The sequence below is a fragment of the Dysidea avara genome, chromosome 10 (genome assembly GCF_963678975.1).
Source record: "Dysidea avara chromosome 10, odDysAvar1.4, whole genome shotgun sequence".
In the NCBI taxonomy this organism is placed as follows: Eukaryota; Metazoa; Porifera; class Demospongiae; order Dictyoceratida; family Dysideidae; genus Dysidea; species Dysidea avara.
Genome location: NC_089281.1, coordinates 7,929,784 through 7,955,335, shown reverse-complemented (window position 1 = coordinate 7,955,335; position 25,552 = coordinate 7,929,784). Strand labels below are relative to the sequence as shown.

Genomic DNA, 25,552 nt, shown 5'->3' with positions numbered 1-25,552 from the left:
AGCAACTTCCAAAACACCCTACAGTGCACAAGTCAACAAAGCTTTTCAGGGTCTTCAAGAGGTCACAAAAATGTTCTTTGCAACAGATGAAGATGGAGATGTCTACCATGTTGAAGATGCAAACCAGCCACTATCAAATGGAGGCCCCATGCATATGGAGTAAAACTAAAGTTTTAACCTTCCCTAACTTCTTTTACATGCAGAGATCAGTTTATATATGTTGGATAATGTAATCATAGCAGGTCTTTCCATAGACCAAGTCAACAATATTTACATCGAGGAGAGGATGGTGTTGTACAACCAAGAAAGTCAACTTAGCCGCGGCAAATCTGTTTTAGCTATATTGCACTAGTAATCCCTCCACACTGAACTTCCAATATTTTTTCTTGGCTCTTTAGCTCAGAACACCATGATGTGTTGAAATATATACCATGTTCTATTGCTGTTCAGCAGAAAAATTATGAATGTCAATACTAGGATGATGCATTGTGTTGTTGAATCAACAACACACATTTGCACATTCTAATATTATAATGTTTCAATGATAATAGTTACTGCAATCATCAATTAACTGCTATATATATATGTATATGTAATCAATGTATAGTCTGGATAGTCCATAACTGGTGCTGTATCTATGCGTCTACTGATAAGTGATTAAAAAGATCTAATTCTTAGAAAATCAACAGTTCGTAGAAAAGTTGTACTTCAACAGCAACTTTCATTGGAATCAATTCCAACTGAAGGGTATCCTACCATACTAATTACATCATGCATCAATCCATTTGTATACAATACGCAAATGCAATATTTCATTGCCATGCCACTGACATCGCACAGTAAAAACTGGTGTGTAAAACAGCACACCAAAATGTCCCCATGCAGTGAGTCAGCACATATGCTACTCCATTTGTGCTAATTTAGCACATAGGTGTGTTATTTTAACACAGTACGGTGTGCTAAAAATGAAAGTGTGCTAAAACAACACACCAGCGTTATAAAACAGCACATTGACGTGTTAATTTGACATGCCAGTGTGCTCGTGTTTTGTACTGAGTGTGCTACTTTAGCACACTTGCATGTAAGTTGAGCAGTGTGCTGTTTTAACTTGACACATGTGATATTTTAAGTGTGCTATTTCAACATGAGCACATGTGTAGTGTCACAGTGCTGAAACTGGGGACGTGTTATAAAATTATTCACCCTGGGCTAGTGTAACTGAGATACTAGATCACCTGAATCTACCAACTCTTGAACAGCGACGGAACAATTTGAAGCTATAGTTATGATGTATAAAATGGTGCATAGACAAGTTCACATCGATAATGGAACCTATTTAATCCCAACAGCAAGCCAAACACGAGGTCACGATCAACGATTTTTGCAGCCACACTCCAGAATTGATTCTTACCTTTACTCTTATTACCCCTCTACAATTAAATTATGGAATAACCTATCTAGCAGTACTGTGGAATCACCTACCTTAAGCACATTTAAACAATGTATTAATTATAGCTAAGTACAATCACTACAATTTATTCTTAATTTAATCTGTTGTACTATATACTCCATATGGAGGTTTCTGTACAGTAAATAAATAATAATAATAATAATAGCATGCACACTTGTTTTAGTGTGCGCTAGTATACGTATGTAGCTACCGTGCGTATAGCCGGAAACTTTAGCGAATTTGCCGCGCGCGATAGGATTTTGGCGAGAACAAAGTTTGGCTAATTTGTGGAGCTAATTAGGCCAATGAAACTTGATTACCAGTTTCTTGCTCAGATTTTTGAAATTTTGATGCGGGCGGGTGGTTATTATTCATTATTTCAAGTTCCAAAAGCACAACACACACTGATCCAAACCCATTAAGATTTCTCTCGAGGTTTCTGCCAAAAAACACTGAGTAAGGATCTACATTGATTAAGTACTCTTGCATTAAATAACTAAAGTATACATACTTACTAATCTATAACAAGCGATTTTTCAGTAAAAGTGACTGCTCTATTAGATCTTGAAATACCAATAATGAAATTCCATGCGGGTGTATAAACTGCTAATCAAGTTTCATTGGCCTTATAGATTTGTATTGGACAAACGATTTGGCGGATTTTAGTTTGGCGAAACATCGTTCACTCGCCAAACTTTCCGGCTATACGGTATAAGCAACTTGATATCGTTACTAAATAGATCATAATGGTATATGGTCACATTACGCTCTATGGTCGATATTACTGCTGTGGTAGGTTACCGAGGATTTACTAGACTAGGTTACTTATCCAGCGCCTGGTTCTTGGCGGGTGGTTTTCTCTTTCCCACAATCGTTACATGCGGGGTTGCTGGTTCACAAGCGTTCTTCACGAGGTGCTCTGGGCCTGTCATCACGAAGCTTGCCAAGGGATCAAGGCCACTCTGAAGTAGAAGCAAAGACGACAGACTACGGTGAGTGATGCTTCTGCTGTTACTAACATATAGTATTTAGATTATAGACAATTTACAAGGTTAAGCAATGCGAAAAGTTAGTTGTTAGCTACATACAGAGTCTTCCAAGGATTTGTTAAACTGTTCTACATTGTGGAGACCTTATTCATGCAGTTTGGTGAAAGATATTGAATTGAGAAGGTGCAAAGGAGTGTTCAGTACTAAGATTATAGCCTTATACACTGGTGACCGAACAAGCTTTATTAAGCATGACACCGTAACTTCTGCATATATTACGGAGTTCAAATAATAATAATAGCTTTTTGAGCCAGCCATATGAATGCCACAATATTTTTTTGCCACAGACCTCCAGTACCAGACAATTCCACCAACTACGTTTTATATTATCACCATCACACACCCAACATTATCAGGAATGCTTTTTTTACAAAACTACCAAAGAATGGAATGAGCTGCCACCATCTAGTTATGACAGACTCCTGGACCAACAGTCAGTTTATATTATTGAATGTATATCAGCACATTGCTGTCTTTCCAATATAATATAATCATAAACTGTGTATGGCTCATGAATCCTTGATGAATGGCGAGTCAAGTGATGTATAAGAGTTTATGCAGAGAGCAAGAGAAAAGGCATTACCAAGCCTTAAGTTTTGCTTTTAGGAGGTGGAATTGTATAGAGAATTCAATTTTATATATAGTGTGTTGTAGAGATTGGGGGTGCTAATGTTTACTTTCACATTTTTAAATTTAGTACTAAATGCAGGAAAAATGCAAGTCGACAAGGAGGTTTTAATCAATCGGTTCAACTAAACAAAAGCTACAAACATATTATAAAGTTGAAATAGGCCAGTAATGTCAAGTTGAATTTTATTTTGACCACATTGGTTCTAAAGCATATTTTGATGAGTGGATTGCTAGATTCCTGTTTCTGCCCACATGCTAAGTTTAATGCAGATGCCCATTATATCATTATTTCCACCTCATGGATTTTAAAATATTCACAAAATTTTTATTATTGTATTGGTGGGGTTTTTCTCAAAGTTCTATCTATAATGAATAGTGAATAATGACCTCCCGCCCACATCAATGAAATAGAAAACTAACAATCAACTTGGCTTGGCCTAAATCTATACTCTCAGATTATTTATCAGACTACGTACTAGATTAACCCAACTTGGTATGTCGCCATAAATGTATATTTATGAAATATCTGACATCCTCTTTTCATCAAATCCTTCAACAGTCCAACAGATAAATTTAACATCTTGAATTACAGGGTATGCTGACTTATCAACTAGCTCTACTGGATCGCCTGACACCACAAGACAGCCCATACCAATGCAGCTATTAACTCCCTACCTATTGACTATGGAACTCTCTGCCAATAATTAACCTATCACAATCACTAGCTTTAGTTAAATAATTTTTTATGGATTCATCTCCGTGTAGGTTTCATCGCCTTTGTCACCTTTCCCATTGTTCCAAGACTCCTGCACCTAATAATTACAGCTATATAATGCAACAGGATGACAGGCTGTGGTATTCAGGTTAAATAGTGCAAGCATTAGGGATAAACTATTTCCTTCCTGTTTACAATGCGAGAGCTATTTATCTTGAATACTATAGCTAGCTGTGCTATTACAAATTAATCCGACAACCATAGCAACCATTACCAAGCAATAGAAATTTGAAAATTAACCGCTGCAAAAGTTATTCACACATAGCAAGCCAACTGTTGCCTAGTAATCATTACTAAGTAACCATATTGTTGTTATACTGTAGGGCATCTGTCACTACGGTAACACTAATTGTTAAGTCAGATATGTGTTTCTAACAGAATCATTCCGCAATATGTGACTGGATCTTTGAAAACCCAACATAATCACCCAAACTTAAATATGCAGTATAAAGCATTGAATGCAATGGGTGCATATTATGAAAAAAATCTGGAACTTTTTAAGCGCCTTGTTCTTAGTGGAGGAAGGACCGAATGGTTAAAACCTGGATATCAAGTTATTTGCCTACACAAGAGCAGTTCGAAAATTGTTGTTTCATTGCAATACACTGAAGGATATATAAGTTATGACCGTTTGTTTACATCATGTCAAAGCGGTGGTACACAATCGAAATTACCTTGACAAACAAGTGTAATACTATTTCTATTGGCTAATTGCTTAACATATTTCAAAATACTTAACATATTTCAAAATACTTTGTCAAGGTGCTATTGGGAGTATTATATGGTAACACATTTGCTTGTGGGATTAGTGATTAAACATGTAGTAATATTATTTATTGTATGTTAGGCTATCAGTGTAGGTCACTGGTAGAATGCTATTCTGTAAAGCATTATTATTAGTACCATATTCGCTGCATACATGCATGCTGTCAAAAGTTCATAATATATATACTGAGGAGAGTATCCTACTCTCATATACCCCTGTAGAAGGGCGTATCATGAAGTTATGATGTAACAACAAGATGTTGTGGTTTGTGACGTACGAGCAGCCGTAAAAGTGCAAGAATCGTTAGCACCATTTCATACTAGCGACGCTCAGGATAGCCGTATTTGTGAATGGCCTAGCAAGAAACGCCTACGAAGCAGTCTTAACCCATGAAGGAACGATTTTAGTTCAGTGAGAAACACTTAGAGCTGGAGTTAATTCGGTTGCTAGCGACGTTGTTAGGCAAGCGTTCAATTGATACCATGTTCAACTAATGACATCATTAATCATACAAAGAAAAACGGGCAAACTCAGAAGCGTTGCATCATAACTTCACGATACGCCCTTCCACAGGGGTATATGAGAGTAGAATACTCTCCTCAGTATATATAATATGAACTCTTGATGCTGTGCACTACGCACGCAATTTGTCACTGTGTACTAAACAAGCGTAAACACTAATTGGCGCTACATTGTTAACATAAATTCTAGCCAATGAAATTGCAATTATAACCTTTTCACTGCTACCAGTGAAATACGGGATAAATTTTCATTGCTACTATTGAGACTTTTGTATGGGCAGTGAAACAGGTATGGTATAATGATCTAAATTGTTCTTAAGGTCACATAAGTTTAATTATTGGTTTCTCATCCTCTGACACTCAAAATAGTGATGAGGAGGGTGGATTTTTATCTTTGGCTAAATAAATAGCTAAAATGACTCAGAATGCAATTTTCTTAGACTGCTCTAACTAAGTTATCAACTATAAAAGGTGCTGGATGGCTGCATTCAGCTACAAAAAAGCTTGATGTGGCAAGGAATATGGTGGTGCGGGTGGGGATGGGGATGAGTAATTAAGTTTAAAATTATTTAAGCTGTCTGATATATTTTCTGGAGAAAGAAGTTCCATAGATATTAAATGTTATATCTTTGTCTCAAAACAGCTGTTGTAGTGTCATCATCTACTTTTAGCTAATATCCATGTTGTAAAGGTGGTAGAGGCAACTCGGAGGCAACTAGCTAGTGATAGCGATATGTATGAAAGATACACAAGAGGTACTAAAGACTGCAAAAATAAGTCCAACAGCCAGACAAAATTTCTGCACAATGTGTGTACTGTATGTCACCAAAATATGAGTCTTCAGAACAATCCTAAAGTATGTATATTTATAGGATGCCATTACATCTGAGCTTATGTCATGTAGTAGCTATGATGCATATCACTACACTGGATGTTTAAAGTGTGGGACGTTCTATTAGCATCTCGAAACCCTACAGTGGGTATTGGCTAACAGTCATTATGTTGTTAAGTATTATTTTACGTTTATCCATATTATCTGTGCTATTGATGGGGCAAATTTTGCATTTGGCCAAAACATCTCGGTGACTAATGCACTCTTGGTTACTGAGTTTTGTAACCGTGCTGGATATAGTATTCATTAATGATCAACAGTATGATCATTTCGTGTTATTAACCAGTACAAAGCTTATCCATAATGGCTTTGATGATTCCAGTAAAGATGAAATTGTGCATGCTGGCAACTAATAAGTATTTAACCCTATAGTCTTCTCCAGTTACAAAGCATAGGGGTCAATATTACTCAGTTAATCACTTATGGCATGTATGCACATATCTGCATATTAACATTAAAGCAATTCCAGGACATAATTATGACAAGGCAGGTAGATTTAATTTCTCTGCTGTATGTAGGAGAACATTACCCTGTAAAGGTTGTTTAACATCAAGGTCAAGTCGTGTGTGTGTGTGTGTGTGTGTGTGTGTGTGTGTGTGTGTGTGTGTGTGTGTGTGTGTGTGTGTGTGTGTGTGTGTGTGTGTGTGTGTGTGTGTGTGTGTGTGTGTGTGTGTGTGTGTGTGTGTGTGTGTGTGTGTGTGTGTGTGTGTGTGTGTGTGTGTGTGTGTGTGTGTGTGTGTGTGTGTGTGTGTGTGTGTGTGTGTGTGTGTGTGTGTGTGTGTGTGTGTGTGTGTGTGTGTAAAACCAACTGGGGAAGCAACTAGCTCCACCTGTAACATCAATAGGTACCTGGTGTGAATTGGGAAAGCAAATGCCAACCGTCGATGTCCATTTTGAGAGGGCCTCTTTTCAGGGATGATATGCTGTCTACAGTATAAACACATCTACCAAGCTATGGTGCTGGTGTTTTGCTGTATATGTTGCGGAAACTTGGCCTGCAAAGCAAAGGGAGGTGCACTCAATTATGGGGAGGTACACCTTAATTATGGAGAGACTTCACCATTGCTGTGTGAAAACATTATTAAACATCTTACGAGCTTTGTAACAGCATATAAGCAAGAGTTCATTATAAACTTTTGATATAAGTAATGAAGAAATGAAGGGTAATTACCAGAAAGTTTTTGTAAGTTAGAACGATGACATGGATTAGTGAATATCAAGCCCCCGTAGCCTCATCCATTGTTGAGTAATGCTTGGCTACAGGGACAGTTAGTTGCAGCATAAAATTCTGCTAAATGGAAACGTTTTAAATTCCATGAGAAACTTGTTGGAAGTATATGTATTGCAAGAGTGAATTACTCTAACACTCTTGGTACATTACCAACTGCCAAGTTGTAATTTGTGAACTCTATATGCTCTATAGAGACTTACTAGAACTGTGAGTTGTATGTCATATGTATTGCTATAGTCCTTGATACTTAAGTTTCTGTGTTTATATATGGTAACAGTTGGCATGCACCTTTGCTCTTTGAAAATTTTTATGAAGCTTGCTGAGTTCTTATCATGCAGTGTTTATCCTACATGATATGGCAGATACTAACATACTGGCATGCAGTCTTAGTTAAAACTGTCATATGTCATAATTTTGGACATACAGCCATGTAACTGCAGATAGAGCTTATCCAGATGTGTCTGTATGTACATGGCATAATGTGTATGCTATGCATGATAATAGGTAGAGCAAGTGATATACATACACAGATTGGGAATCAGATCGACAGTGTGTAATGAGTTCAGATCATGAGGATCAACGAGATTTGGAGTAAGTACTATAGAAAGTGCTTATACACTGCATGTAAATATCTCCATTGATAAACTTCATGACTAAACTACATTTATAGTCTCATCAAAAGGGGTTACTGATTGCAACATACTTACTATTTTCATTCGAAGTGGTTAGTCTGATCTTACTGTATTATGATGTGTGTAACTATGTAATCGCCAGGACAATTGTTCGCAAGAAATTCAACTATAACTATATACTCAGGAATTTTTATTTTCCAAAAAACTGATACTTCTAAATTGTGTTATTTGAAAATAACTCCAGTTTTAAACACAGGTTAATTAAACAGGTTTAACTTGTGGCACATGTCCACCATAAAGTAGTCACCATCATGTGACAACTCAAGAATCCAGGCCAACAACTGGACCAACAAGTTTAGGTACCATTTTATTATTGGCGTGAAGTCACAATTCACGAGAGCCTTAGCTTGTGCTGATCCCTGTTTGCCCACCCAATACTCAGTTCCCTCTTTTAGCTTACTTCATAGTTGCTGGTGTTATCCAGCTGCCCAGCAAGTGATGGGGGTAGTGATAAAGGGTTGGCTATAGCCACTACCCACTCCATCCACTCTACCCACTCCACTTATGTGTAAATTGATGTGTATTAAGTTTTTTGTTGTGTTTTGTAATTTGTTTTGTATTTTTGTCTTGTTTTGTATTGGCTTTATGTTTTCTCCTTGTAGGCTGAACCTTGTACAGGCTTTACCTTTTGTGTATGCCTTCTTGTTTGGTAAAATTGATAATAATCTAATCCATCAACTATTTTCACCACACTATTAGTTGATGTGAAATGGGCTGTAGTGTTGTAGCGTTCCTAACCTAGGGCAGGGCTATGAAAGCATTATTAAGCATATTTTCTGGTCTAATGCAGGCTGGGACTTGGGGATACTGACTATTAGTATCAAAGAAAAGCCTGCGTTAGCTTCAGCTACAGCACGAGTGCCCACACACCCAACTTCTTACCTTGAGATTTGGTACATTATTAGCAGTGTCGGCTTGTATTTATGCTGTTGATAAACTAAGGCATGTAACTGCTAGTACATCATACTAACATTTGTATTTTACATGCAGGGTTAGGGATGATGAAGAAGAGATAGAAGAACAAGAAAACGCATCATCTAATTGTACATGCATGACATGACAAGTGTTTGTTGTAATTGTCAATGATATCATATTAGATATGAAAAAGGAATGTAATGTCTGCAAGTCTTTTTCACCTATCAGATGTGATAGGTGCAAAGAGTGTGGTGAGAAGTTCCTTAAAAAGGGAAGAGATGAAGAACCAGCTAAAGTTAAGCATTTCTATAAAGCATGGGGCTCTCTTAAAGGTAAGGTATAGTATATGTGTGCGTGTAGTCAATTAGAAGTTGTAGTGTTCTATAAATGTAACTTCAATGCCAAAATTATATCCACATGATTGATAGTGACCAATGTTGCCACCACTAGCTACTGTTTTGCGAATGACAAGTACTGCACCAGACGAAACTTGGTATAAAACCTATATGATTTGTGGGACCACTGTAGCTGATAATATTAATTTTCGTAGCAGTTGCACATATCTTATTAGCCAACCCTGTGTCCTAATTAGCATTTGAATTTCCATGCATTTTCCCAAAGTATGCTGTGCTAAGTTATGTAACATGAATGTGCTTAAAGTATGTGTGTATTTTAATGCAGGTTAGGGTATTGCATGCATCTGGAGATGCAGATATTGTTGTCTTGATGCGGAAAAGAAATGATAGTCGTAACTCCTGGTGCCATTATGAAAGTGAAGGTGTTGGAGAACAATTCATGATACGGTACCATGATGTGTATAACTTGTGGGTAGGGTACACTAAAATAGCAGGTAATGACAAGTATTTGTCACTGTGCACTTACAATTAAAGTTGTATATGCAATAGCAGGGGAGAATGTTACACCTATTTCAGGTACATAAAATTAAGTAATAATAGTCAGCTGTTAGTATTCATGTAGCGAGTGATGGTGTTGCTAATAGCAACACAACGGTACCAGTCATGCCACCACATGTTTCAGGTACACAAAATTATGTAATGATTGTCAGATATTGCTACTTTATGTAGCGAGTAATGGTGTTGCTAATAGCAACACAACGGTACCAGTCATGCCACCACATGTTTCAGGTACACAAAATTATGTAATGATTGTCAGATATTACTACTTTATGTAGCGAGTGATGGTGTTGCTAATAGCAACACAACGGTACCAGTCATGCCACCACATGTTTCAGGTACACAAAATTATGTAATGATTGTCAGATATTACTACTTTATGTAGCGAGTGATGGTGTTGCTAATAGCAACACAACGGTACCGGTCATGCCACCACATGTTTCAGGTACACAAAATTATGTAATGATTGTCAGATATTACTACTTTATGTAGCAAGTGATGGTGTTGCTAATAGCAACACAACGGTACCAGTCATGCCACCACATGTTTCAGGTACACAAAATTATGTAATGATTGTCAGCTGTTAGTATTCATGTAGTGAGTGATGGTGTTGCTAATAGCAACACAACAGTACCAGTCATGCCACCACATGTTTCAGGTACACAAAATTATGTAAAGATTGTCAGATATTACTATTTTATGTAGCGAGTGATGGTGTTGCTAATAGCAACACAACAGTACCAGTCATGCCACCACATGTTTCAGGTGCACAAAATTATGTAATGATTGTCAGATATTACTACTTTATGTAGCGAGTGATGGTGTTGCTAATAGCAACACAACAGTACCAGTCATGCCACCACATGTTTCAGGTACACAAAATTATGTAATGATTGTCAGATATTACTACTTTATGTAGCGAGTAATGGTGTTGCTAATAGCAACACAACGGTACCAGTCATGCCACCACATGTTTCAGGTACACAAAATTATGTAATGATTGTCAGATATTACTACTTTATGTAGCAAGTGATGGTGTTGCTAATAGCAACACAACGGTACCGGTCATGCCACCACATGTTTCAGGTACACAAAATTATGTAATGATTGTCAGATATTACTACTTTATGTAGCAAGTGATGGTGTTGCTAATAGCAACACAACGGTACCAGTCATGCCACCACATGTTTCAGGTACACAAAATTATGTAATGATTGTCAGCTGTTAGTATTCATGTAGTGAGTGATGGTGTTGCTAATAGCAACACAACAGTACCAGTCATGCCACCACATGTTTCAGGTACACAAAATTATGTAAAGATTGTCAGATATTACTATTTTATGTAGCGAGTGATGGTGTTGCTAATAGCAACACAACAGTACCAGTCATGCCACCGCATGTTTCAGGTGCACAAAATTATGTAATGATTGTCAGATATTACTACTTTATGTAGCGAGTGATGGTGTTGCTAATAGCAACACAACAGTACCAGTTGTGGTGCCACCACATGTTTCAGGTACATAAAATTATGTAATGATTGTCAGATGTTACTATTTTATGTAGCGAGTGATGGTGTTGCTAATAGCAACACAACAGTACCAGTTGTGGTGCCATCACATGTTTCAGGTACATAAAATTGTGTAATGATTTTACTACCTTACCCAAATAATTGATAGGTAGAAAGAGGAGAAGACGCCGCTGTGGTGCATGTGAAGGCTGTAGAGCTACAAACTGTAATAGTTGCAAAAATTGTAAAACACCTAGCCTTAAAAAATGGCGTGTTTGCATCGTACCTGTAGATATTTAAGTTGACTGATGTTTTATCTGTTGCATTATTAAAAATTACTGAGTTTACATAGCAGAAAGCAGATTGAGCATGATGTGTATGTAATTAAAGAGCTGCATAACATTAGTTACATTGTGTAGAGCCGTATTTTCTTTGTACTGAGAGTTCATTGCTAATGCTACATGTAAAACTACATTAAAAAGATTGTTGAGATTGGAACTCTAATACCATTAAAAGATTGTCACCAAACCTGAAAGAGTCACAGAGAAAAAGTAAACCAGCAGAAGTTACTCCAAGACACGGATATATAATGCAATCCATGGTCAACTACAAATTCTGGGTCAGGGATGGCCAAACCATATGAAAGCACATAGTTTTATATAATCCATGACCAGGATTTGATGTTCCAGAACATGTACCCAAATGATCTCAAACAATGAGAAGCAAACAGCTGTAGGTTATAGCTTGAAATGTCAGAACTTCTGAGAAAATGGAAACAGGAAATAAAAAAAAACTGGTATCAGCCTTCTTGTCAGGAAAATTAATCAAGCTGGTCATGAGCATATCAACTGAAAGAAGCATACTGGGGAGTCAAGTCATGCATGTAATATATCCTGTACCTAAAATTAATACTAGGCATTTGGAGGGACATAACTATGTCATACTCCAAACCAAAAGGGTAAGCTGCACCGGTACCATGAAATGGCTGTGCTGTAAACAGCTAATTTTTATTTCAGTACAAGATCAGCCATGGCCATAACGATCTTGATACCACACGCTTAATAGCTGTGGGTGTATAGCTGCTGTGTATACAGAATACAGACACACAATTGCAAGGTACAATGACATGTTTGATATATGCATACCCCATTGTTGTGTGCCTGCAGGGTATTCCTCAGGTGGGTGAACTAGCTAGTTCACCCACCTGAGGAATACTCTTGCTTTCATGCATGGTATAATTATTTTATTAATGTAATAGCAAGTTAGATATATAACTCGCTTTAATATGTGATCGGACGTGTGAAAATGGGGCATGTGGGCACACAAAATTTGTCTACTTTTTTTGCCCATAAGTTTTAATGCCAATATGTTATGGCCAGGCGATCCAGATTTTGTCAAAAAAGTGTTTGGCTTTATAACACAAGTTACAGAATAATAAATACTGTATTTCAGGACTGAGATATAATGTTATGTGATAGAGTATAGGTTTGTGCCCACATGGCCTATTTTTGCAAGCCCGGTCATATTAAATTTAACTGTTGGCATTAGAACCCCCAATGACACCTTTGACACAATACATCCTTACAACTTCACAGAACCATGCATTTACACATTATGTGACCAGATTTGCGAAAACAGGTCTTCCATGCATATACTCATCCAATTTACCAACTTTGACAAGTCATATCTTCAGATTGCTAAAGGGCATTCCCTTGAAATTTGGGCAGTAATGAGCATCACCATATAAGTCAGTGGTCGGTTGAATGGAAAAAATTATACTGTAACTTGAACACCAAGTTATACATCTCTAAGTTCATACGATCAGATTCATGTGTGTGGAAGACCCTAAGCTTTTAGCAAATCTGGTCACATGTTTTCACTTGTTGTTCTAATTCATTGACCCTGTCCATTTTCATGATCTTGTACCTTGATGATGGTACATTAGTTAATTTCTTTACTACTGCCTCACTTTACCACTCAAGGATCACATTTCTCCAAGTGTGATCCATTTTAACTTTCTGGGGACTCTTTTCCTGAATTACCTTAACATCCAGCAAGGCACCAGCTTGAAACTATTGGGTTCTCCACTTTGGTGATAAAAATTTTAGACTTTCTTTATTCTCATATGGATAAGGTGGCTTAATTCATTTTGTGATATTGGATAACCCTCGCTCAGGTTGAGCTTCATGCATATCATGTAGCTGTTGAAGTAGTTGTAAAAATTATTTACTTATGCCACACTGTCTCTTCCTCCATACTGAGGTGTTTTCTTTTCTACTTGACCTTTACCTTCATAATAGACATGCAAAGATCTAGAATCGGTGCCAGTATATGGTTGTATTATAACTGTAGATATGAAAACATTTTATACTACTGACATTTTGATCACCTTGAGCTCATCACCCCACTCTATGATGGGAATTTTTATAAAAGTCCTTTTTGTGTAAATTACATTTTAAGTCTTGGTAAACATAGCTAAATAAACAAATAACATTTTTAATCTGATAAATATGTGTCTGCATCATCGTCAGTTGTATACACATCACACTCCCCACCGGTTGGCTGATCACAGACATCTGCTTCACTAATATCATCATGATCGTGTGTAAGAAAAACACTGAAGCTTTTTAGTCCAGCTTTGAGCATGCTTGAAGCATATAGTATTCCTTCGTTGAACAAAGCACACTTTCCTCTGAGAAAACTAGGGTGTTTTGAGTGTGAAGAATATTTGCAGGTAGTCTCCTTGGACATAAGGGATCCCTGAATGCACAAAAAGATATATGACATGATCACTTTACATATTAGTCAAGCCACATTGATTTTATTTATAATAACAGTTGTTTGAATACACAAATTACAGGTTTTAAAAATATAAGTATCTATTAGCTACAGCATAAAAGCAGTGCCTAAACAACAAAATATTGAGTATTAAGGGTGAGGTCTCAATAAAATGACAACGCTTGTTTGCAGCTGACACCACGGTGTAATTTGAGAAGATAATTATTTGCAAGGGAACAGTACTTAGATGCTTTGGACAAGAATGGGGCTCTTATTCAGAGCGTGTAATGATGATCATTTACTTTGATGTGGAATTAAATTTTAATAAGGTGGAATTAAATTTTAAATGCATACTGTATGAGCAGAAATTTTGGTGTGGAATTAAGTAAATTGGCAATTTCGTAGATGCTTACAAAACTTGCCAAATCAAAAATTTTCCATATCTAGCAAGTTCGTAACTGCTTGTAGCTTCCATAGAATTTGCTACCACATGCATTTTGTCAAATTAAACCCCAGCAAAATGCTAATTCTGCTTGCCAAAATTATGGGATATACATATAGACAATTAAACAAGCTCAATGAAATGGCCTTTTGATTATAAGTATCTTGCATGGGTAAATTGATGTGCTGAAGAGTGCAAAGTAGCAAGGGTTCTCTATTAGCAATGAAAAGTTATATGGAGGATACTGTACAATTGCGAAAGGCATGCTGTACAGTAGGTAATAACAACACAGCTTTGATAACACAACAGTGAAGAGATACTAACTAATGTTGCATACTTGATCACAATTTTCATTGTCTTCATGATCCAGCAACCCATCATCATGACGATTCAACAGTCCATCGTCATGGCAATTCAGTGATCCATTGTTACAACAATTCAGAAATCCATCATGATGGTGATTCAGCAATTCATCGTCATGAGAATCGAGTGATCCATTATCATGATATTCAGTTGAAACCTCATCATCACACAGAAGTGTTTCTGTTTCTATATAAATTATGTCGAATAAATCCCAGCAGAATATGTAAATACACATTGCTGTCAATATAGAAATAAGTGCATTACCTGCCAATGACTGATGCAAGGATGACAAAACTCTATCTTTAAAATAAAGGAGAAATGAAGTCATCTCTCGAATGACCTGCCGTTCCTCTTCTTGGAATCTGCATAATTTCATATATGTATCTACAGCTTCATATTGCAGTTGAACAGCAATACAGTTACGAACTCCTACATGAGATAAAAATCCACTCATTGGACATTATGTGACCCACAAATCATACCTGATAGTGCTGACCAAGGGAAAATTCCTGCTGTTACCTCTTCTGTAGTCAACAAAGACTGCGATGGTTGCAGGTCTTGAATAACACTATTATAGTGCGTGACTACTTCTGAAATTTTCTTCTTATCTTGAGCTATAGCTTTTCTTAGTGCTTGCCTTTGTTTGCTAGATGCTGTAAAGTGTTGCATACATTAATACACCTCTTGTATCAAATAGCAAGTATTACAGATTCTTGCACGGATGTGCATGGATGCAGATACGTATGTATATACAGTAACTATACACATATACCACAGTTTGATCACCTTTAGCTATATTGTAGCTATATACACATTCTTACTAAAAACTCCATTGACTGGCCTAAATACCTTGTTTTGTATTCCGGCAGATTTGTGTATACATTTGATGCATACCAAATGAACGCTGACGGCTACCTAGATGCAAAACTCCCACACCATACATAGATATCTCACAAAATTTAATTACCTGTTGCATGGCGCATATACAAATTAAGCAATATGTATCAAACTGGATGACACAAAAGTTTAGTGCATGTACAGATAATTTAGTATTATCTGAAATCCCAGATTAGCAACAGATTAAAAATCCAAGTTGTTAATTTTACCATGTTTTCCCCTTAGCCTATAAAAATTCATATGCCCTCTCTTTTAGACTTATCTTGCTTGCACATCAGGCAATAGACTTGTGCTGGTGGTACAACCATTACATAACAAATACAAATTAATTCTCTATTAACAAACTTGTATCTTTGGTGATGGTTTCCTGTTTCCTCATGATGCTCAAATGCAGCATTTCAAGATGGCTGGCCAGTCTTTCCTTTGTCTGATTGAGGACTTCTTGTCTGCCTCTTTGTAGCACAGATTCTCTTTCATCTTGGTTAGTGAGGCCTAAACGATTCTCTAAATCATGAAGTGCATTAGCCTTTTGGGTTACAGCATCTGCAAAAGCCTGTGCACTGATATGAAGGTCATTGTTGTCTATGAAAACATACACACGCTATAATTTTCTAGCTCATATAACTACGTACCAATAGCTATACTGACAGGAACATCATGTCCAGCTACAAAACTCCTTAAGTAATTGGCATCCTTTATCTGTTGCAATAGTTTGTAGTACTGCCCTGCTAAAGATAGAGGCACACTGCTGGTATCTGTTGACCTTTCAACTAAAATATGACAAAATTTAGAATGGCACATCCAGTTAACCATGTTATTGGCACAAACCATGTGCAATCTGGCATAAGTTAGCTTTGAAATGTTGTAGTGTAGTCGTTGTTAAACTCATCCCTATTTTTTCTTCAATCTTTTAAAACTTCCTCCATTTCCTCTATGACAGCTCGAGCCTTTTATATACGCATGCATAGGATAATCATTCCATGTTCGTGTCACAAACTTTTTGAATCCTTAAAGATAGATGTTTTGGCAGTCCTAAAACCTTCCTTTCATTCCAAAACATTACTGCTTCGGTTAGTGCATCATCTCTGCCTACAGTGCAACAAATACAATGGTAAGCGGCAACAATGCAAGGGAAATTAGTGGTAGCATGATACTTATGCACCATGTACAAAATTACATACCAGCTGCACTTAACATTTTTTGTTGAAAATGCCCATCTGGATAAATTAGAGAAAAGTTGCTCCATGTCTTCCCCTGATCCGCCTGCTGCACCATCTTGCCATCTACCACCCCAGATAATCTGAAATATTTGATTGTTGTAGCTACATATCACATGCATGCACAAAGTTACAAACCCCACATGGCCAAGAATGTGCTTTTCCATGCATTACAGATAAACAGGGTATCATGTCCATGCTTCCTGGAAAAAGGTGCTCCTTGTTACGTGCCCAAGGCCAATATTTACAGACGATGTCCTCCCAGAAATAGCTAACATTTCGTGGAGCAAATACCTTTGTGTGCAAATAATGTGCATATCCATAGCTGTGACAGTAACTATGATAAAGAAAGTATTGCAGCATAGGTAAACATACATTTCTCCACGAAACATATTGACAGCTTTCTGAGCAATTGCATGTCTGCATCCACCAACTTCCAGTCCAGTCTCATCTAGAGATGGCATTGTTCGAGATACTGCTTTAGCAGCTTTCCAACGAGTAGATCCACATTGATCGTCACGCTTCAATTTAAACACATATTTACTACAAACACATGACTATCCATCTTAAGGGTTTACTTTCACATATTATGTAGTAATCCAGGCAAAGTGGTTATACATACTGTATTTGTACGTATGTGTTCTTGGCCCAATCTTGGGAATAATGTAAAATTGAAGTATTCTGGTTTCCAGGGTCTGTATAGACTATACATAATACAAATGGACAATCACCTAATTATTTAGGTGTCCATGTTAAAGAGATGTGATTTCAGGTTCTTAATGTGTGTGCACAATACAATTGATGTAAGTCCTTATTAGTAAGTTGTCTTGAATTCTATGTAGTATTGCATTAATATAAATACCATAGTATCCTAATCATAAAGTGCAGGATATCCGGTTTAGTATAGTTATCAGAGTACCTAAAAGGAAGTCACAGCTGTGTCATTACTGTGGAGGATGCTATAATTAGCATGTGTAGAACTGCAACTAAGCCAGCATGCCTAAAGCATAACAACAAAATAATTTTTAAGTGGTCAGAATATAAAGAAAGTACTTTCCAACAATGGGTTCAAATCCTCCAAGACACTGCTTTTTTGGTTTTGCTGCCTTTTGATCACAATTTTAGTAGTGATGTTTTTTGTTGTTGTGATGACAATGGTTAGGTGGATACAGGGTGGTGGAGTAGGAGCATACAGTAGGTATTGTTTTAATACATTTAAATTTTAGGCTAACTGCACCTAGGGTATGCACAGGTACCAGTATAATCACCAACACATATTAATTCTTTCATCGTCTCATTTCTGCATTATTTTATGATGGCCATTTTATTACTAAAACTGAGAATTTAAAATAAAATTTTGTATTATATTTATATAAATAGTTCCATTGGTGGTAGAAGATTGCTTTTCTACATTGTATACACTGTAGAAGAACATCAATTGGTTAAGCACAAAATTTTAGTATCCATTGTCAAGATTACCAATAGAGTAAGTATACGGTGAATAATAAATATTACAATTAATACTTTCTTTCTTACCATCAATGTCTCATCAAAGTAACCAATCAAAGCTAAATGATCATCTACGTCCTCATTTTTGGCAATAAAAGCTCCATCATAATACGACTTCCTTGACCCTCTAAATAAGTGTGCACACAGCCGTGTATTCATAATCATAAATGTCTACCTTGGCACTTTGCTGAATCTGTACAATTTCTTATTTCCGTCAATGTGAACAGAATGCTGATTAGAATAACATGCAGGACAATCTAACAAAGGAACACCTTTCAGTTTTTGCTTCTCATACTGACAGTACTTCCACTCTGACAATGCTTTAGAAAAGGCTGTTGGATTTATGGTTGGTATCTAAAGTAGTAAACAGCATACTAGAGTACACATGTGCAGTTCTTTTGACAATAGAAGAAGAGAATTGTCTTGTATACCATCATGAAAATGGTGAATAATTTTGTTGCTCTGTATGCATACTGTCACGTCAAAGGTTGCACAGAGTAACCTTGTAGTCCCCCAAAATTATGAACATACAGCAATACATATAGTGATTATTTAAATAGAATGTAACTCACTCTTCCATTCAGTAAGCTGATTTGTTCCAAGGTTTTCAAAAACCCTGACTGTGACATGCCTGGATTGAAAAATTTTAAATGGATGAAAAATTTGAAAACATCTTGATGGAATAAATATGCTGATCTCCTTCCAGCACTACCAGGCCAGAATCCTTCAGACACTGTCTCATGGAATACATCAGCAAAAACAGTGTGGCATGCTAAGCATACCACGTGTGCATCAGATAGATCATATCGTCCTTTAAATTATTTCACCAATTAAACTTTTCACCCTAATTTGTGCAAATGGCTAACCAGACATTGTAACAATAATTCTTTTAGCTTCTCCACTCTTGTACACATCCATATCCCCTTTAACACCACAAGATGGACAGACCTTTGGAACCGTCAATGGTATGGGACATTCTATACATGTGTTGTTAACAGAAACTAGTAAGTGCACATCAGAAATTCTGACCTATCTCCACAATATCATGTGTGTTTTCATCCACATATTGGGTTGGAGAAACTGACAAAAAGCATGACCCTGTCCAGATGTCTCGATTATGGAGAGCTACCATGGTGTGGATTTTAATATCACACTGAGCACATAGCATGCACGAAGGTCCACATTGCCAGCAACGTACAACTCCACTCCTTTCACCACAGTGAAAACAATCCTAAATTAAAATCATAAGTGTTACATAAACACATAGCACTGGCAAGCAATATACATACACATTCATAATATATAACCCACATATTCAGCAATTATCTGCATGCACAAACACACCTTATGTTTGGGAGGAGCAGCACTGGCTACACTATACTCAAATAATGTAGGTCTAATTGCTTCCCAGCTTTCTTCACTGCGTTCCATCCTTTCTGTCCAATTGCCAGTTTTTCTGTTGTTCATCCTAGACACTTTAGACAAATCAGCCTCAATCTCAACCATTAGCTGCTGCAGGATATGATTTTCTGATGATTCATTATCTAAAGCATATGTAGTTAAAAATTGAGATCAACGAAACGATACTTCTGCTTGCATTCAGAAGCTTTATGTTTAGTGACACTTTCCAATTGCAAAACATTATGGTTCCATTACAGCTAGGCAAGCTAGGTCATTACTTTATTACTTTTATTAATTTGCTGATCATAAATGGCCCACCCTGTAATGCACCTGCAGTACCTGTTTCTATAGTTTCATTATAATCACCCTGCAGATCTAGGCATGCTGCATCATATGCTTCTTCGATTTGCATGTTGGCTAAAAGAAGTAGTAATTCAAACCATAGTGTATCAGGCAGAATAGTATTACTTACCAACACTAGCTTGCGCCATTTGTACAGTCTTCCTCTTTGTCCTGCGTCTAGGTTTATCTTGCTGTATTCTCTTGCCAGTCTTTGCATCATATCTAATGTGCGTATCAGATGTCTGCTATTTCCTTATACTAGTGGTATGGCTCTTTGCAGACAATCTGTGCACTTCATTTCGAAGCTGTGATTCAAGTAAATGTAGGTCATTGTTGGTTGCTTTGTGTGACCTTGATGTCATAGTACTGTAAACAAAATTTATATTCCAGCGAATCCAGACTGACAAAGTTTTTAACCAGGAGCACGCCCTGCAGCCGCAGCTGCAAGGTGTGAGCCTGGTTACTGTAATTGACATATACAAATTGTGTGTGTGAATGTGTGTATGTGTCATTTTGCCAACATGAGCAAAAAGCTTTATGATAAAGGTTTGATAAATGAGAGCTGTATATACATTCTATTACACTTTAAGGCAGGTAAGCTTTACTTTGAAGCGGTTTCTTTGTGTGTGAGTTAAATATGGATAAAGCAGGCAGCAGAACACGGATTGAACACCTTTTCTAATAGACTCTATAAGTGTCATAGCCTTATAGGCTACCAGAAACCGTGCATCCTTATGAGTTAAAAGTGGACATGTCCCTTCTCATACATGTGCGAAAATGAAGAGAGTTAGTAACTGGTTTAGTGGATTTCTGTTAAAGATTATCATAGAAAAACTATAAAACTTTAAGAAAATACTTACTTCTATATATATGCGTTGTTTACGGCTTAGCAACAAAAGAAAGTGGTAATTAACGAACTACAAAATAATTTTTAATAGTTAAATAAATAATTACAATTAAATGAAACAAATTCTTGCATAAACAATAGAAAATTTGTACTATAAGCATTTGGTTGGTTAAAGCAAGCTGAGTGCCTGGTTTTTAGAAGTTGCACAACATCAACTTGTTTCATACAGTTTAGATACTGTATATGTGACCAGATTTTACAAACTGATCCAAACTGCACATCATGCAGGCAAAACCAAACTAACACATCTGTGAGTAGCTATACTAGCATACAGATCTGCTAGTTTGAGGCTTTAGCATTACTTACGCTATGTATGTATGGGTAACCTAGGTAGGCCATTGTAAATAGGCAAGTATTACAGAAGATTTGCCAAGCCCTTTTTCTGTTTCAATTTATTAGGTCTAGGCCATTAAATTTTTGTATCAGTTATTTTTAATTTGCTATAATGTACTGTGCATTATATACTTGTCCTATTGGTAGGTCGTCCTGTTTGTGTTTGTATGTGACTCAAGCCTAGGTAAATAATAAAAACAGTGTTATTTTTACATAATTTAATACGTTACAGATTTTAAAATGCATTTGTATTCAAGATTTACAGTGACCAGCACTAAAGGCCTGACAGCAACATGTGCTGCAGCCTTAGGATTACATAACCTAAACTGCACATAGTGTAAGTCACCAATTATCGGCATTTCATCACACAGTTGTAATTCTTTAATTCAGTGGCGTATGAACTTCTGATTTGAACCATTTAACAGAATAATCCTTCGTCTCTTAGCATACCAAATTTTAATTATCTCATGTGAGTGAACATCTTGTTATACGGAAAATCACAATGCCTATCATGTGCCAATTATTGGCATGGGGTACCTATTATTGGCAACTATACTTTCATGATTGATCAATTATCAGCACAAAGTGCAATTTTGTGTGTACCTCCATGATGCCTCGTTGGTTCTTTGTGAAATTTTTGAGGGAGATACAGTCCTTGCATAACTCCGTTTCCCAGAAGCTTTACAAAGATGAGGCCAGCTGATCAAGAGATATTCAGGTTAAACGTAAAAGCGTAGTGGTTCGCAATATAAAATTATTTTTATGTAATTCCATGCTTAACCAGCATAGCTTGCATAACACTCCAACAACAATAAATAAAAACGATTCATAAAATGTTTTATGGGATATAACTGCCCATTGTGGAACTTGGTAGCCTCCATATGCCCTGTAGCTTCTGTAGTTTACAAGTGCCGATAATTGATGACTTACACTATAGGGACTGAATAGAGCTGAATAAGGTGAAACAGAAAAGGGACAAAGAAGAGAAAAAATCCATTCAACCCCAGGATTCGAACTGCAGGTCACCCAATGTATGGTTTAAGATGACATATTTTGGATATGTTGGCTTGGCCTTAGTAACACTCCTTTGCACCTTCTCAATTCAGAATGTCTTTCAATAAACTGAATAAGGTCCACAACGTAGAGAGAGATAAACGTCATAATAATTGACAATTACATGAACAAATAATTACAAGGGGTCAGGAGTCCAGTCTCAGGGTTACCAAGTTATTACTAAAAAGTATGGAGCCCTGGCAAGACCAAAAAAAAAAATAAACTACATACAATACTAAACAATTATACATGGCTTCTCAACAGGTAAACAGATCAACTACATCCCAAATAGTGGAAGCACGGGAGTTAAAGATCCTGTATGAACAGGAGATTGCAACACGAGCTGCTTGCTGAATGGCACCACAGTTCAGTGCTTTTCGTACTGGTGACATTAACGAAAACAGTTCATCAATTACAGGCCAGTCAAACTCAGCAACGTTATAACAGTCAAATCCCTGGAAGACTCTGTGTAGGCTCAGGCTAACAACTAACTTTTCGTATTGCTTAACCTTGTAAATCGTCTATGAAAGCAGAAGCATCACTCACCGTAGTCTGTCGTCTTTGCTTCTACTTCAGAGTGGCCTTGATCCCTTGGCAAGCTTCGTGATGACAGGCCCAGAGCACCTCGTGAAGAACGCTTGTGAACCAGCAACCCCGCACGTAACGATTGTGGGAAAGAGAAAACCACCCGCCAAGAACCAGCGCGCTGGATAAGTAACCTAGTCTAGTAAATCCTCGTAACCTACCACAGCAGTAATATCGGCCATAGCGGTCAAAATAGCGTAATGTGACCATATACCATTATGATCTATTTAGTAACGATATCAAGTTGCAACAAGAGTGAGCTGGGTGTATGATTCAAATTCAACTAGTCAGCAATCACTACGGAGCTTAATATCTTCACCATTGAAACATTATGGCAGAATTTGAAACCAGTGGCTATTCTAACCGAATTGACCTGTATGGATCTGATGGGGTTAAATCTTATGACAAGTACTGTGAGAAGGAGCCTGTGATACAAGCATTCCTGTGTCCAGCAATGGAAGAGTTCCTAAAGTCAGAGGTCCCTGGTAAAAAGGTACTGGATATTGGGTGTGGAGATGGTTACTGGAGCTACCAAGCAGCTCGGTATGGAGCCAAATCAATTGATGGGTTTGATGTCCAAGAGAAGATGGTCACATTAGCAAGACAAGCAACATCACAGTTTAACATGGTGAATATCAAAGTTGGAGATGTGATGGACATGCCGTATGGTGATGAGACATTTGACGTTGCTATGAGTCTGTATGTGACTTGTAATTTAGATAGGGAAAGGTTGAGCAAACATTTTAAAGAATTGTATCGAGTGCTCAAGCCAGGAGGAAAAGCTGTAATAGTCAACCTGGCTGAGAAGTCCGTTGATAAGATGTATTTAACTGTCAGGGGAGATGAAGTTGTTGTGAAAGGAAAAATTAACAAAAGTTTAAAGCAACTTCCAAAACATCCTACAGTGTCACAAGTCAACAAAGCTTTTCAGGGTCTTCAAGAGGTCACAAAAATGTTCTTTGCAGCAGATGACGATGGAGATGTCTACCAGGTTGAAGATGCAAGCCGGCTATCAAATGGAGACTCCATATGGAGTAAAACCAAATTTTTAACCTTCCCTAACTTCTTTTACAGAGATCAGTTTATGTTGGATAGCGTAATCATAGCAGGTCTTTCCATTGACCAAATCGACGATATTTACACCGAGGAGAGGATGGTGTTGTACAACCAAACACACCCTGAAAGTCAACTCAGCAAATCTGTTGTTGATCATCCACTGGCTTATATCCATCATGTATCAAAAGCACTGCCAAACTGCTAACCTTACCATGCAGCAATTAACTATCTTATACATACACAGTTTAGCTATAATAATTTGTTGTGAAAGTAATTACTTACATTTAATTCTACAATTTGAGACCTGTATATATACATATTGCTTGTTATTAAGTAGTTGACAGTCCGACTGAGTTAGAGGTTGTTATGAAAGTACTGTCGGTATACGAAAAATATCAAATTGACTGCTAGCTCATGGACATGCATGGAGAATGTATACATGCATATAGAAAGTGATAACTGTTCTTATCACAGTTCATTATAGGGACCCATATGCTGTACTTAAATGCAGGAGCTATAGAGTCTGCTTAATGCTAAAGTTGAACGAATAAATATATGATCACCAGATTGTAGGAATATAGAATCCTTCTACACATCATAATAACTTGTCCCAATCCATTTGTCACAGGTATGTATAGTTTTTATGCATGAATGTATGTGTATTTCTAGTAAGTGTGATCATGTGAAAAATTATGTGATTAAATGAAAATTTGTAACGCTTGCAAGTTAGTGCATGCCCAAATGATCAGGGACTACATGTTGAGAGGATCCCATTAGAATGGGGCCCTATGTAATAATCCATAATTTTCAGTAAGAAAAAACAGACAAAAGGACATTCAGTGCTGGACACTGTAAAGTACTAATAAGAATTACAAGAGCAAGTTTAGCTAACTAGCTACTATACCACAACTAAAAGCAAACTATGGTAGTAGCTACTATTTGATAATTAAAGCTTATTAATAGTTTTAGCATGTGAAGCTGAGGAAATTCCCCAAGGAAATTTTTGAAATTTAGACTCTCTGAGATTGAATATGAAAGCGATTTTATCACTGTAGCTATAATTATTTGACTGTTGTATTATGGTGAGTGCTGTATTTGCTTGAATTTTATAGCAAACTTTCTGTCAAATACATACCACCTAGTATACCCTATATGCCAGACTGATTCTAACAGTTACCGTAATTGAATATTTGTCTGACTGCTGTAATAGGGTGGCTGTTCTATTAGAGCATCTCAATCTTATGTAAAAAGTCACACTGTCTATATAAGCGCCTTATAAGATAAATGGTTTGCTACCACAGCTTGCTGGCTATACATATGGTATCTC

At 36.9% G+C, this 25,552-nt stretch overlaps 4 protein-coding genes across 18 annotated transcripts; 2 read left to right on the top strand and 2 right to left on the bottom strand.

The window, feature by feature from the left end:
- Positions 1-1,704: 1,704 nt before the first annotated feature.
- On the top strand, positions 1,705-11,749 carry LOC136268349 (mucin-20-like). Of its 14 annotated transcripts, XM_066063656.1 has the most exons (22): positions 1,705-2,442; positions 7,819-7,905; positions 8,997-9,049; positions 9,104-9,258; positions 9,603-9,771; positions 9,827-9,853; positions 9,900-9,959; positions 10,007-10,066; positions 10,114-10,173; positions 10,221-10,280; positions 10,328-10,387; positions 10,434-10,493; positions 10,541-10,600; positions 10,648-10,707; positions 10,755-10,814; positions 10,862-10,921; positions 10,969-11,028; positions 11,075-11,134; positions 11,182-11,241; positions 11,289-11,351; positions 11,399-11,461; positions 11,516-11,749. In XM_066063656.1, the coding sequence occupies exons 2-22, from the start codon at positions 7,871-7,873 to the stop codon at positions 11,632-11,634; spliced, it is 1,464 nt and encodes a 487-aa protein (XP_065919728.1). In that variant the 5' UTR covers positions 1,705-2,442; positions 7,819-7,870; the 3' UTR covers positions 11,635-11,749. The 14 variants fall into 14 exon arrangements, with proteins under 14 accessions (XP_065919728.1, XP_065919730.1, XP_065919729.1 ...); XM_066063658.1 differs by lacking the exon at positions 10,434-10,493 and having other exon boundaries at positions 1,709-2,442; positions 11,512-11,719; XM_066063657.1 differs by lacking the exon at positions 10,541-10,600 and having other exon boundaries at positions 1,709-2,442; positions 11,512-11,719.
- A 1,983-nt stretch (positions 11,750-13,732) lies between these two features.
- LOC136268876 (uncharacterized) lies at positions 13,733-16,711 on the bottom strand. The gene is made up of 7 exons (XM_066064340.1): positions 16,651-16,711; positions 16,471-16,592; positions 16,168-16,423; positions 15,408-15,578; positions 15,190-15,354; positions 14,900-15,111; positions 13,733-14,102 (listed from the first exon to the last, which is right to left on the bottom strand). Exons 1-7 carry the CDS (start codon positions 16,709-16,711, stop codon positions 13,839-13,841), a joined length of 1,251 nt encoding a protein of 416 aa, XP_065920412.1. The 3' UTR covers positions 13,733-13,838.
- Positions 16,712-23,310, bottom strand: LOC136268344 (uncharacterized). Of its 2 annotated transcripts, none has more exons than XM_066063648.1 (14): positions 23,131-23,310; positions 20,422-20,657; positions 20,289-20,366; positions 19,893-20,092; positions 19,578-19,779; positions 19,415-19,525; positions 19,121-19,359; positions 18,724-18,902; positions 18,576-18,675; positions 17,415-17,560; positions 17,178-17,364; positions 17,004-17,122; positions 16,820-16,911; positions 16,712-16,769 (listed from the first exon to the last, which is right to left on the bottom strand). In XM_066063648.1, exons 2-13 carry the CDS (start codon positions 20,438-20,440, stop codon positions 16,902-16,904), a joined length of 1,590 nt encoding a protein of 529 aa, XP_065919720.1. In that variant the 5' UTR covers positions 20,441-20,657; positions 23,131-23,310; the 3' UTR covers positions 16,712-16,769; positions 16,820-16,901. The 2 variants fall into 2 exon arrangements, with proteins under 2 accessions (XP_065919720.1, XP_065919721.1); XM_066063649.1 differs by having other exon boundaries at positions 20,422-20,596.
- LOC136268363 (demethylmenaquinone methyltransferase-like) lies at positions 23,302-24,578 on the top strand. The gene has a single exon (XM_066063686.1). The coding sequence runs from the start codon at positions 23,501-23,503 to the stop codon at positions 24,428-24,430; it is 930 nt and encodes a 309-aa protein (XP_065919758.1). The 5' UTR covers positions 23,302-23,500; the 3' UTR covers positions 24,431-24,578.
- The last annotated feature ends 974 nt before the right edge of the window (positions 24,579-25,552 follow it).

Coding starts and splice junctions, on each gene's coding strand:
- LOC136268876 (XM_066064340.1), bottom strand. CDS start 16,711: ATGAGTTTAACAACGACTACACTACAACATTTCAAAGCTAACTTATGC. Junction 16,424..16,470: donor TAGCTGGACATGATGTTCCT/GTCAGTATAGCT, acceptor AGAAAATTATAG/CGTGTGTATGTTTTCATAGA. Junction 15,579..16,167: donor AACCATCACCAAAGATACAA/GTTTGTTAATAG, acceptor AACACTTTACAG/CATCTAGCAAACAAAGGCAA.
- LOC136268344 (XM_066063648.1), bottom strand. Junction 17,561..18,575: donor ACTTTGATGAGACATTGATG/GTAAGAAAGAAA, acceptor TTTAAATTGAAG/CGTGACGATCAATGTGGATC. Junction 17,365..17,414: donor AATATGTTTCGTGGAGAAAT/GTATGTTTACCT, acceptor TTACTGTCACAG/CTATGGATATGCACATTATT.
- LOC136268349 (XM_066063656.1), top strand. CDS start 7,871: ATGAGTTCAGATCATGAGGATCAACGAGATTTGGA. Junction 10,601..10,647: donor CATGCCACCACATGTTTCAG/GTGCACAAAATT, acceptor TACTTTATGTAG/CGAGTGATGGTGTTGCTAAT. Junction 10,815..10,861: donor CATGCCACCACATGTTTCAG/GTACACAAAATT, acceptor TACTTTATGTAG/CAAGTGATGGTGTTGCTAAT.
- LOC136268363 (XM_066063686.1), top strand. CDS start 23,501: ATGGCAGAATTTGAAACCAGTGGCTATTCTAACCGAATTGACCTGTAT.